General features: G+C 38.2%; 1 protein-coding gene across 1 annotated transcript; it reads left to right on the top strand.

Annotated features, from left to right (window-relative positions):
• The first annotated feature begins 398 nt into the window (after positions 1 to 398).
• On the top strand, positions 399 to 14,353 carry LOC110967043 (uncharacterized). The gene is given in 15 exon segments (XM_051947657.1): positions 399 to 823; positions 1,282 to 1,391; positions 2,228 to 2,397; positions 2,619 to 2,779; positions 3,723 to 3,933; positions 4,120 to 4,410; positions 5,710 to 5,902; positions 8,533 to 8,641; positions 8,748 to 8,792; positions 9,071 to 9,177; positions 9,356 to 9,525; positions 9,617 to 9,777; positions 10,486 to 10,696; positions 11,802 to 12,011; positions 13,690 to 14,353. Coding segments are annotated over 15 exon segments (2,565 nt in total). The 5' UTR covers positions 399 to 721; the 3' UTR covers positions 14,004 to 14,353.
• The last annotated feature ends 33 nt before the right edge of the window (positions 14,354 to 14,386 follow it).

Consider the following 14,386-nt stretch of genomic DNA (forward strand, 5'->3'; position numbering starts at 1 on the left):
CAGTAATGTCCAGCATGAGTCCGTCTTTGCAAACTTTCATCACCGGCCTGCTCTTAATGTCAGGTAATAATAATCTGCTTTTATTCACTACTTTGTTGTTTGGACTTAGTTTCCATGATGCATGTTTAGCTAAATGAAAAGGTTCTGTCATTTGTTATAACATTTTGTCCTGTTAGATTCTGGTTAAAATCATCCTTGTTTTTCAAAAATATGGATGTTACATTTTCTGTTATTGTCCTGATGTGTGATGATTTCAAAATAAAGGAATCATTCAGAAAATTCAAGGAGGAAGTCACATTCAGGGAAATTTGTTCAAAAAATCTAATTATATCTTTGATAACTGTCAACTATCAAAATGGATTTTTCAACATTTAAATTAAAATTAGTTTAAGTGGCAGTGTGGCCTCCAGTTTAATGTTGCAATCATTATTCAAAGCTAATTTCTTTTACAAATAATTCTGGCTAATTTCATCCGATATTTAAGTGAACCATTTGTAAGCAAACGCAACTGCAAAGTGTATCATTTGTTTGGCGAGGACTTTTATAGCCTTACCAGTTTTATTTTTATCAAAATCATTGATCACAGGAGAGATTAAAGTGCATTTTGTGAACTAAAAGTAACAGTTACTGGTTCTTATAATCATTGTCTCTCTGCTCAGCGTCTGTGTGTTTTAGTAAACTGACTTGTAAAGAAGGTCACAGCGGTCCAACCTATGAGTCCATGCAGGATGTGTTCAACCTACAGCCCTTCAGGCCGGCCGTAAATCTCAGCAATCCCACCATCACCAACATCTCCTTCACCCTGTACGCTGTCCTTGGAGTGGTGAGCTTCTTAGTTTGTACTTTAAGGAATATACAGAGAACACTAAAATCCAGATGTAAAGCTCTGAAAGGACCTTGACTGTCTGACAGGGACACATTAAATGCAGATTTATGGAATAAAATGATAACACATTCAGTTAATATTACAGATTATTACACGTGTTGTATTGCTATTGTTATAAAATGCTGCATCTAACTTAGTTTAAGTGGTAGCAATCAGCATCATATGAGGTCTGCCTGTTGTTCACTGTATTTCAGAATGAGAAAACCCAGATTCTCACTACATTCTTGTGGCTCAGATTGGTAAGTAGCAGTGAATACATGATACCCTGTCATTAAATGTGATCTGATCCAAATGTATCATGTGAACAGACATACATACATTACGAACTTACAGGCACTATTTTAATGGTATGTTGGGAGCTTTACAGTGCATTGTCTCTCATTAATTCGTGGCAGTACTGGCACCATGAGTTCCTGGTTTGGGACCCTGATGAGTGTGATGGCGTCACCAGGGTTTCTCTTCCTGTGAAGCAGCTCTGGTCTCCAGACATCATTGTTTACGAGTTGTAAGTTGAACTGTAAAAGGATTTTATAGATGATAAACACACAAACTAAATGTTAGACTTGTGGCCGCATGTACTGTACATCAGTTACTCCATAACTCTGACACTTCCTGTTTGAAAGAAAAGAGCAAATGCATATTTTCCTGGTTTAAATCAGCACAATAAATCCTTCAAGCACTAAGTGGCTCGTCTGAACAGAGATGAGATCACACCTCCTACTTGTTAACACTCTGGGGACCAGTTAAACATCCTTAAATCCAATCTAAGCTAGGTGCAGATAAACCCGATGCATTAATGATCTGAAGATACTAAAATAACAACCCAAACTCATGAACCAGGTGCAACATGGCTCTTTGAAGTGGCGGCAGAGTCATCAGTTCCTGAGGTAACATCAGGAGGGGCATCACACATCCTGAGGGGTATCACGGTCAACAGGGTTTTTGGTTAAAATGATATAAAGAGTTGCGCCAAGCTGTGCTCCTCCTCTGAATGTTATGTGAGAAATAATGTCCAAGAGATCTGGAGTCTACATGTTCCACAAGTTGATTCAAAAGGTACAAAGATCTAGGACTTGCCAAACACTCACAAGTTTTCTCAGAACCAGAAAGGAAGCAGATATGCCGGGGATTGGTTGACTAGCTACAGTTCCTGCTCAGATTGGTTTGCAGTATTTCTAGTTGAGTTTTACATTGTCCGAAATTTCCCCGTTAGAGTTTGTTTATAAGCATGCAAAGTTGAGGCCGAAGATACTCATTAAGGGCAATAGCTCAGTAATCTGTCATTGTGTTTCCCTTCATTCCTCTAATATCTCCTGATTCTTCCACCTCCAACCCTCCCAGTGTGGATGACGATGTTTCCCAGGCGTGTCCGTACGTCTACGCCAACCACACAGGTCACATCCGCTGGGACAGGATGCTGCGGCTCGTCTCTGCCTGCAACTTGGAGATCTTCAGTTTTCCTTTCGACGTACAGAATTGCACATTTACATTTGGCTCCTACATGCACACCAGTAAGAAAAGGCCTCCCAACATTTTACATACTCACACAAACATTAAGCCCTTTCATTTGCTAAACAAATTGAACGCAAAGGCAACTGGACAGTGGGTAAACACAGGGAATGCAAATATATACAGAGTCTGTCTGTCTGTCTGTCTGTCTGTCTGTCTGTCTGTCTGTCTGTCTGTCTGTCTGTTGCACCACTTAACAGTTGATTGTTTTTCTCTTTCTCAGTACGAGACGTGAGGGTCAGTCCAGCTCTGACCTTTAAAGAGATGTCTAGAAACTCAAAACGTTACCTGGAAGCCAGTGGAGAGTGGGAGCTGGTGGACATACTGGGAGAGACGTCCATCCTTCAGTTTGGCATTGACGAGTGGGACATCATCACCTTCTGGGTCAGAAAAACTTGCTTTCACTGAGTTTACTGCATAGCTTTCTACAAATGTAGCAGCTTTCAAAAAAAACAAAATCTGGATAACAGACTTAGAGCAACACAAAAACTAGTTATATCAAAGCTGAGATAGGAGGCATTTTGTGGTGTCACTGGGCAGAAATTTCATTATAACCTTTCAGCATAATGTAATTCAAGTTTGAGAGGAAACTAGACTTCTGCACCTCATCCTTGCTCTGATTTTAGGCAACAGAAAATCTAAATTTTAACATATGACGTCTTTAAAGTGGAGGTGGAGGAAGAAGAGTCTATTTTCCAAAATGACAATATTCTTCTACACTGCTATAATTGATATTTTTAAAATAATTTATCGAAGGTGACAACAATGCGAAAAGGGATTGGTCTTGAGAAGATGGGTCCCTCCATACGAGTCAGGTTCTGCTCAAGGTTTCTTCCTGTTAAAAGGGAGTTTTTTCTTGCCACTGTCGCCTTAAGGCTTGCTCTGGGGATTCTGACCATATGGGTTCTGTAAAGCCTCTTGAGACAATGTGAACTGTAATTGGCGCTATGTAAATAAAATTAAATTGAATTGGTTTTGCCCTACATCTGCAGTTCATCTTATTGTTTTGTTTTCTCTCTTACTGCTTTAATGGTATCTTTGTGCAGTTCTAAAACCCCACAGTAGACTACCTTCTCTGTGCCAAACAGCTAAAGACTACAGTGTCTTACAAACGCAGTGCAGAATGTAGTAGCTAATGATCGAGGGGTTCATCTTAGGAGTGGAGAGAGCAAAGACGGAGCTAAAACAAAGGGAATGAAAAAAAATCAAAACTCATTTATCTGAACAGGATCACCGTGCCAAGTTCCTTTTTGCACAACAATTTTACCATTTGGTACAATAAAGAAACCTTGAACCTTGAACTATATGTGCCTCTGTTGCTCACCAGGTGGTCATAAAGCGGCGTCCGGTGCTCTATGTGGTCAACCTGCTGATCCCCAGCTCCTTCCTCATGCTCATAGATATTCTGTCCTTCTACCTGCCGCCCCACAGTGTCGACCGGGCCTCCTTCAAGATGACCCTGATCTTGGGCTACACCGTCTTCCTGCTCATCATGAACGACCTGCTGCCCAGCACAGCCAACGGCACTCCCATCATAGGTGCTGCCGTACATAGCACATCAACAAGCCTGGAGGATAGGCTCATAAATGCCATTTAGCAATCTGACAATACAGAGGATTAACAGAGTTATAAACTTCAGCTGCTTCAAAACAGACCACAGTCTTGAAGGTGAATTTTAAAGGCTCAAAGGTTTGACCTGTTGAATGTTTGTGCTTCACATCCAGGCATCTATTTCTCAGTGTGTCTGGCCCTCATGGTCATCAGTCTGCTGGAGACTGTCATCATCACCAACGTCCTCCACCACAACTCCATGAAGTACCAGGAGGTTCCAAGCTGGGTGAGGGTGGTTGTCCTCAAACACATAGCCAACCTCATCTGCTACCGCTGGCCAGACGACATCCGGCCTCCTTCTTTATCGCAGAGGGACAAACCTGAAAGCTCCAACGGCAGCTCAGACCCACAGATCGTCCAACCAACCAGCCGAGCTCCTGACCAGCAACCAGCCAGCAATGGAGGTAATCAAACAGACTCAGTGTGCAACAATCTGACTTCACTATGGGTACTGAATGTACCGTAAGGTCATTTATTAAAATGAATAAAAGGATAAGTCTTACTGTAGAAAATCTGGCAGCATTTTTTCTATAGCCTGCAACAATGAATCACCAATTTATGAATGACTTGTCTCAGTGTTGTTTCTATCCATCTTTTATCTCAAAGACCCTCTTAAAAGATGAGCAGCTTTGTGATGTGTTCAGTTCCAGTCAAAAGGACACATTTATCTCTATTTTTCTGTTTTCTATAGTGCAGAGCAATACAAAAGATGTAAAACCATGAAATAACACAAATGGAATTGCGTCGTGGAAAAAAGCAAACAAGTAAACAAAGTAAATATGTTTTAGACTACCCACCATTTGCTTTGATGACTGATTTGCACTGTTGACAATTAAAGCCAGCTTCATCATCTGACTGTTGTAACGATCTATTTTCTGACAAGAATTAATCAACTGAGTAAAGAGCAGTGACAGGTCATGGATAATTAAAGAGGTGAGGATCAGTCATTTCGAGAAAGACAAAAAAATAGAAAAAAGGAAAAAGAAAAACCCAAGAACAAGTAGGTGTGTCTGGACTTTTGACTCGTACTGTATATATTTCAATTTGGCTTCACAAATACAGTTTATAGGGACAGTGTTACACCAGCAACAGTATTTATAAATACATTTCAGGCTCATGTCCTTCTGATGTTCAGCTTGCTTTAGATAAGGACTTCTTAAGTGGGGTTGCACTATTAAAATTTATGAAACTGTCATAACTATAAAAGATTTTAGTATTGTGTGAACTGGTTTCTGTAGTGCTGTCCAGTCAAAAGTAATCAACCCCATAAATCTTCCGTAGCTCTATGAGCTTTAATATATCTTCCAAAAATAAATGTAAAATGTGGATATGACTTTGTTTTATTTACATATGGACAGATCGATAAATATTAATTTTCTCGGTTTAGTGCAGTTTCGACTGCAGAGACAATACCTGATGATACTATCGTTGATGACCTTATGTAGTCATTTGATGGCAGTTTTTGGTGAAATTTAATCAAGCCTCCAGTGCCAACAATATTCCATATTACTTTTTATGTAAATTATTAGTGCAGTAATTGTGTGTTAGTCATATGGTTCAGTTATATACACCAGCTACACCCACACATTATGTGTAAATATTCCATTACAGCTTTGCTCTTCTGAAATGTAAAAATGGTTGGTGAAGTCCTGCCTGTTTTAATTTAGTTTGATATAAACCTCTACTCTCCACTTTTTGGCCAGGTGTAGCTGCTCTGCCTGAACTGCAGCAGATCTGTCAGTACCTGGGCGACCTTCGCGGTCACCTCACCTCCCTGCAGAAGGAGAGCGAGCTGCAGGACCAGTGGTGCCATGTTGGATACGTCCTCGACTTCCTGCTCTTCCGCATCTATCTGCTGCTCATCACCTGCTATGCGCTGGTCATCATCTCCATGTGGTGCGTCTGGATCAGCCAGTCCTGAGTGGACACGGCTCGGATGTGAACCAAGGTTTAGATCAGTTTACAGTTCGCAGGATGTCAAATAATTCTAAGAACTAAGAAGAAATTTGTTTGACCTGAAGGCAAGCTAAAGCCTCTGACCTGTTTTTTTTTATTGAGTTATACCATGCACATGTAGCACTGCTGGTTTAGGATTTAATACTATACTGTATATTCGTGTTATTGGTTTGGTTGTAATCTCTTTTAAATACCTACAAATGATCTAGTCTTTTTAGGGTAACTTTGGGGTTGTGGTCAGAAAACTGTAAGCTAAAAAATAAAGTGAAATAAAATGAAGTTTCTGTTTCTGTTTCTTGCTCACTATGCAGACATTTTTATTGATGTCCAGTATATTTTATAGAGATAAACATATTTGATACATATATTAGAAATGGATATCTGTTTCCTCAAAATAATTGAGTTAATGCCAATAAATGTTCATCAGTGATTCATTTTTAGTGTGAAACCTTTACTTTGCAGCTATATTTAAAAAAAAATGTTGGTCATTTTAAGGTAAGACATTAAAGGATAAACACTGCCTCTGACATTCTTTCCTGATTTTATTTTTTCAAAACAATTCTTCTGCAAATTTATGGTTAATCAAAGTCATTAGGCACATATCTGAGAAAAAAATAAAAACAATTACAAATTAACTTTTTTCTGATATATATATTCCACTCTGGAATATATAATATGGAAGATGATTCAGTAATAATTGGTGTTTACATTATAAGTCAAACTGTGAACAGTGTCTTCAGCCATGGTAATGAGATAAGGTTATCAGATGATCCACTGCTTTGATTCAAATATATACATTTTGTACATCTATTCATAGTCCCCAGTGGATGCATCTTTAAGACTTCAGTGATTCTGTCACCAGCAGGTCAAAGTTTTTACTTATCCAGTCAAACATGTCATTAACTATTAGACTGTAGTTAAAGTTAAGCCAGGTATTCTTAATCTTTTCTTAGGATAAACTAGATTATCACTTTGGTGACACTTTGTTTTTTTCTGATGCTATAACCAAGTCAAAATTCTAATTCCTGATGTCCTGGTTTATCTGGAGATACCTGGCAAAAGCAGACCAACTCAACATAAGTTTGTTTTTGATACTGATTGTCAAGCGCTACCATGCTAGCATGATATAGAAGGACAGATTAAACATTATGTAGCCATTAAGCTGCATAATGTTTAATGGCACGACCAAGAGCTCGGAGGCTTTTGGTCGTGTTTAGTCACAGTGCGTTCTGCAGGCTTCACTTACACGTCATTTTTTAAAGGCCTTCAACACAGTCATTTATACTTTCTCTCAATGTTTAGGTATTGAGGTCACATGTTTTTTTCATACCTTTAAAAACTAAAAGCACGTGCAGGAGGCAAAGTGACACATCAACCAGCCCATTGCTCACGGCTGTGTTTGCTTTACTGTCACCTATCACAAATAAAAGCTGTTGACTTGTACAATAAACATCCACCTGAAGATGATTTAAAAACCTGTTGCAAATCCAAACACTGATGTGTGAACAGGATATTAGACATGATTTGTGTCTACCTGTGCATGTAGCTAGAATTCCCTAAAGGCTGAAGTCACGCAAAGTCAATACCAGACAGAGGAGGAGGTTCCACACATCACAGACGTGTTGCTGAAGCAGAAAGCCTCCTTCTGATATCAGACTGTTGACTTTTTACTTTGCGATACTTTGCCATGGTAATACTGAAGGCTTAGCTGGGACTGAGGATGGCAGAGGTCAGGTCTGCTGAGATCATCATCGTCTGTTTCGCGCTGCTTCACGGTAAGACGAGAAGAGATGTCCACAATGAACAAAATAAGCAAAGATGATAATCTGGTAAAAGCTGTAGTTGAAAGTTGGTAGTTTAGGAATCGCATGGTTGCTTCTGTTTGTGTACTGATGTCACCTCTGTAAAACACCTACTAGTGAACATCTACAGTTACCTTTAAAGTTGTGCAGGAACTGTTAAATGACTGCAATTCCTTGCTTTATGCATTTATATTAAGCATGGAATTCAACAAAGAGATTAATATGATTTTTATCTGCCAGTAACATCCTGAAAATGTGTCATACTGCACTAAGTTAAATATGCCAAATGAATAAATAAATAACTAGATTAGCTCATGATAAGCTAATTAGCAGCTGTAGGACACAATAATAACTAATGTTTTAGTAAATGTTTTTATGAAAATCATTATTTTTAATGAGTTTATTCATTCCTGCTTTTATTATGAAAATATTTTTTACATATTTGATATTTGAAACAAGTTGGAAGATAAAATGAAAACTCCATGGCTTCTGTTTATTAAGCATAAAAAAGTGTGACAAGTTTTTAGGTGACTTTGGCTTTAGCAGCTGTTATTTCTGCTAATGAAATGTCTTCCATTATCTCAATGTTAAGCTGTGTGCAGCAGCAAAACAAAGATTTGCTAACTCTCTGTGCCCATACTACTACAGAAATTGGCCTGAACACTTTTGTGTACGTGCATTTGAGTTATGTTGTTTGTTTGTCATTTTGAGTTCAGGCTTTACAGCAGCTTTGAACTGCTCCAGTCCAACTCCTGCCTCCCTGTTCAGTGAACTTGAGAAGAATCTCTTCCCCAACAATCTGGTGCCCCCTGTAAAAAGCTTTTCGTATCCGGTGAATATAACCATCAGCATCACTGTGGTGGGAATTTTAGGAGTGGTGAGTGTCCATAGTCCACAGCTTTATGCACACAGTTTATTTGTAAAAGTCTGAAAATTTGAATTCATAAATCCTCTCATTCATTTTCAATATGTTTCATTTGTAGGATGAAAAAACTCAAACGCTGACCACGGTCCTATGGTAAGTCCTGGTAGGCCGACATTTTTAAAACACTTGTAAAACCTGAATGAAGTCATAAGTGTTTGTCTAATTAAAGCCACAATTTTTAATGGGATTTAAATGAAACATTTCATTAATTCTTCTTACTGCCTCAGTTTTGTCTTATTGTCATCAAGTGTCTCAGAAATCTGTGAATTATACAGACAGCAGTAGGATGTTTTTAATCAATTTCATATAATTTTTCGTTCAGCGGTGACATAGTTCAGTCATTTTCTAAGCTGTACACCTCACTGGTTTTGTTTAATGCAGGAGTGGGAAATCAAGGGACTGAGCTGGGAGGAGGAAGAATGTGGAGCGAAAAGAGTTTCTGTTCCTCGGGAAAAGCTTTGGGTTCCAGACATTCATATTGCAGAGTTGTAGGTTCACACCATTTTGATGCTTTTAAATGCTAAAAATATCACAAAATATCACAAAAACCTAATGCAGGGCAGTATTTTGGACCCTTTATGCCCATTTCAATACATGTTCTGCTAAGATTCAACACTCTTCTGAGTTTAATATTAATTATCAAAACTAAATTCTGTTCTATTCCAGCATTGGTGAGGACGAATCTCCCAGAATCCCTTACGTCTACTTAAAAAATACGGGTCATGTATACGACGATAAACCACTCCAAGTGGTCAGTTCTTGCCAGTTAGGAATCTACACTTTCCCCTTTGATATCCAAAACTGCTCACTGACCTTTGGATCATATCTACACTTTGGTAAGGTTAAAATGATGGTTAAAATATTTAATCTGTGGATACGAGACAAAACTGAACTTTGGGCATCTGTGTTGCTAAAATGTTGTTCAAGCTACAGACATAATGATGATTCAAGGCAGCACATCTGAAGAGATCCTGCAGGAGTCCAGAGGAGTGCTGCAGACTAACGGGGAGTGGGAGCTCACAGACATCGGAGTAGCCGATTCCACGCTGGCACTAGAAGACGGAAGCTACTCTGAGATCAAATATTTTGTAAGCACTTTTTGTTTTTGTTTTGTCTGCTTAAGTCAGTCAGGTCATGTAATCCTGCACTGCAAAACAAAATCCCATAAACTAAACTCTGAAAATCTTCAATAAGTTTAAACATTAGAATGCAGCAATATTCACAAACTGTAAAAATGGCAAAAAAATAACAGCTAACATTTGTAAAATAAGGAGGCTTTAAGCATATTAAATAGAGCAAAACTATATATTGTGTAAGAAGAAATAAGTATTTGTAAAGATACAGATTTTTGATGTTGTTAATACAGTTTGGGTCTGTATTATTTTACATTCAACATGGAATTTAATACTTTTTTCAGTGATTTTACTGGATATTTTCTGTAAATCGATATAATTTATGGCCTTTTAACCATTTTTCAATCCATAATGTACATATAATTATGTAACATAATTTTTCTTTCACATAACAGCAGACATCTTTCAAATAACTATTTCATGTGCATTCAAACGCAGTGAAAATAAACACAAAGCTGTTGTTAAATACTGATGCAGAATTAACTCCCATTTATAAACACAGATTTTTGATGCGGTTGGTATTTGAAATTTTGGACAACAATTTAAAAAAAGAAAGCTTTTGCAGGACAACACACAAGAAAACTAAAGTCATTCGAGTTCTGAAAGAGGTCAGGATATACAGATATAAATCTCCAGGCTTTATACCCGTGCCTCTTCCCACAGCTCATTCTAAGACGCAGACCCGTCCTGTACGTGGTGAACCTCCTGATCCCCAGCTGCTTCCTCATCACCGTGGACCTCTTCAGCTTCCTGCTGCCTCCACAGAGCGTCGACCGCTCCTCCTTCAAGATGACCCTCATCCTGGGCTACACCGTCTTCCTGCTCATCATGAACGACCTGCTGCCTGCCACCGGGGAGAAAACGCCTTTAATCAGTGAGCGACAGCTGAGATCTCTTAAATCAACAGCAGTTTGAATGAGCATGAATATATGAATAAGGAGATACAGAAGCTCAAGCTGCTGTTTAAACTCACACATTTATATTGTCAAGGATGGAAAGTGTTTATTGTATATTTATTTTTAATATGGGCTATTTCCTTAGTAGAAAGTTTAAAGACTGCTTACATTCACTTTTTAAAAAAAGAAGGAGATTATAATAAATTGTAACACAAATATCTAAAAAAAATAAATATCATTTGCAATAATTAAACATTTTTGATGTGCACATTATTAGCAGCTTTGATCAGTTTTTACAGCAAACACGTAAATTTACACATTTCTTTCTCTGATTTTATGTTCTTCTATGTAATCTCACAAAACAGGAAAAACACGAGTAAACTGTTTAAGAAATGTTGATGCAGTTTAAATTGCACAAATTGAATTTACCTCCTTTGAGTACTGGCAGTAGAACAAACAAAAGAGCCACTAAAATGACAATAAGCTGCCCATTGGCCAGGTGGAGAGTAAAGAAGAACTTTTTTTTTTTTTTTTTTTACTGTCTGTTTTTTACTGGGGTTCATTAGAAAGTAGCTCTAACGGGTTATTCTGAGAGCTGCTGAAAAAAGATGCAGCTGTTCTGTAAAATGCACTAAAGCCAAAAGAGCTACTGATGTTTCAAAGTCTGGACAAGGCTGATCAAGACTGTCACACTTGATCCAGTTTTCCACTGGACTCCATCCTCTATAGAAATTGACTGGTGTGGAGTTCCAGGTATTTATCATCCCATTTCATCCCACATGCATAAATTACTAATTAGTAACTCCAATAAACTCTCTAAAGTGAGTTCTGTGGATGATACTGCTTCTCTGTAAAACTATCAGCTTAAGTTCTAACCTGCTGCTGGACTCCACCCTGTATAGAAGCGCTTCAGTGTGTTTGTTTGCTTTGAATGTGATGCGCTTCAAGCATCAAAGTCACACCTGACAGTCTAAACAAGGAGAAGAACTGCAGGTTTGTCCAGCTGTAAAGCAAACATGACATCAAGTCTTGGATGATTTCATGAAACCTGCACTGAATCCTCAATATTTCTGGTGTTTGCAGGTGTTTTCTTCTCTCTCAGCCTGGCTCTGATGGTGACCAGTCTGCTGGAGACGGTGCTCATCACAAACATCCAGTTCAGCTCCAGTCAGAGCAGTGCAGTTCCTCACTGGCTCAGCGTCCTGGTGTTGCGTTACCTCGCTGTTGTCGTCTGTATAACCCCAGAGAAAAAGAGCAACAGAGTCACAGTCTTCCTCAACCCATCCGCGAAAGGTACGCTGCTATTTCTTTTGTGGCATTAACAACATAAGACATGAAAAATGAGACCGTTAGACCCTCCGTTTGTAGGTTGAAGCTGTTCATTTTGAACCTCTCAGCAGTGCTTGATGCTTCTTTGCCCTTTTTCAAATGGTGGCTTTCCTCTTTTTTTACATCAGCTCGCCGACAAAGAACAACAAAGCATCTCGGTATGAAGAATAATATACAAGGTGGATGTGAAGAATGTCCCTTCTTTTACTAAATGAATCATATGTGTACATCAGGACGGTAGTGAGTGTTGTGTTGAAGCTGCCAGTCTGTACTTAAAACGAGTTAGCCGCCTTTTAAAGTCATGAGCATCTCATCTTTATTATCTACAGTACCTTCGCTGCCCAACAGATGAGCTCAGATAAATGTTTATTAGTATTATTAACTCACCTAAACCACTAGCAAGTATTTGATCTCTGAGAAAACACAAAAGCTGTCAGGTCTCTGCGGCTGCTTTTGAGAATCAGTAAAACACAGTGATTGTGTGGAAACAGACAGCTTTGTGTCTTTCATTTTGCTCTTCTGCAGTAGGTAAAGTTAAGGTGGTGTTTGTTATTTTCACTCCATTTTGACTTAGAGTGAGAAACTACAAGCAAAATCATTGTGGTTTTTTTTCTTCATATTCGGTCATTTTTGATATATATTTCTATTTTTAGGACATTTTGGAAAACATCCAAAAAAAAAAAAAACAGTTCTGTGTTTATTTCACTACTCTTCATTTATTACTTCTGTAGATTTCAGTTATTGTGAAACAGATCTTTAAAAGCCTCCTGCAGTGAAATCTTATTCTGAACTCTCAAATTCCACAGCGTTTAATGACACCACTTCCTAGTTTTATTTCTCTTTGTGTTCTGAGCGATTGGCTCATTTATCGCGTAGAGATCGATTTATTTAACAATATATTACTAAAATCACAACTGAGTTTGTTTTCTTGCTGTTGACAAGTTTCTTCACATTTACAAAGCAAGACATAGAGATTATTTTTTTTAATAGAAATGACGTATAAAAAATAAAATATCTAAAAACAAAACAAAAAAATGACGCAAAAAAATGGAAACTGGCTTGATCCAATGTTCAGATTTCTGTTTTTTAGGGTGCTTTTAGATATCAATCAATCTATCTATCTATCAGTCATTTTAGATATATAATGTCTCATATGCATACACAAAATTTGTAACGGAGAAAATCATTAGCCTTATTGAAAACTGTGGAAGTTTTATGGTGATCTCTATTAAAAATGTCCCTCTATTTAACCGTAAACTCAGTCGCAGTACTTCAGATGATAAATCTGACTCAGGCTGGTGGAAAATAAGTAATATTCTGAGCTGTGTCCTGCAAACTGTAGAAGGTTCCAAATTATTGTGAAATAATTAATAATGTACCAGAAATCAGCATCACGCTGCTGTAAAGCATAGCGATTGTTGCCACGGCTACCAGGAGTTCCTGCCAACTTTAAAAACTGATTTCAAGCAAGTAGTAACAAACTGCCTGAAATGTAATTTAGCAGTCAGTTAAGAAGAAATAACTGAGTAACAACCTCCATGGTCATTGAATAATATTTTCTATTTTGACTTTCTTACATTCCATCTTAAACAAGCTATTTTTCATGTATTAGAAATCCTGACAAGATGCGTATTCTTGGCAGATCCAGTAAAGAGCACCAGGAGCACAGACATCTCACAGAGTCAGAGCGTCTCTAATGATTCCACAAAACCCCCTTCATCCCCTCCTCACCGTCCGGATCCGACCCTGGATGAACTGAGGAGGCTGAGCAGAGACCTCGCTGCTATCCGACAGCAGATGGACAGTCACTTCCAGGGGACCAAAGCTTCTCAGGAGTGGCAGATGATCGGGACAGTGGTGGACCGTCTCCTGTTCGGCCTCTACATCGTCTTCATCGTCGTCAGCTTCATCACCATCATCAGTATCTGGATCTGGAATAACTCGTATGCAGCATGATTTGGGGTTAGAGGGTTAAAAACATGAGTGAAATCAAACCGAGTCGTTAATCACATCAGCCGTTTATTCTGAGACAAAATGCTCGTCATTGATTTTCTCGATCATGAAAAACTTTTGATGCATATAAACATCAGAGAACCTCCTGTTGAGATCATGTGAATCAGCAAAGTTTGAGATTTTAAAAATTCCTTTCTGCTGGTAGTACTTACTTTCTCTCTCTTCTTTAGTGATAGATCCACAGGTAAAGTGAAAAATCGGACTTCTACATTTCATTGTGTAAGTACAACACATAATCTAATTAAATATACATAATGTGAGTGTTGTCAAACTAGTGGTTAAACACTTTATATTTCATTATTTTTAACACTGAACCAACTATTGAT

The sequence above is a fragment of the Acanthochromis polyacanthus genome, chromosome 4 (assembly GCF_021347895.1).
Source record: "Acanthochromis polyacanthus isolate Apoly-LR-REF ecotype Palm Island chromosome 4, KAUST_Apoly_ChrSc, whole genome shotgun sequence".
NCBI lineage: Eukaryota > Metazoa > Chordata > Actinopteri > Pomacentridae > Acanthochromis > Acanthochromis polyacanthus.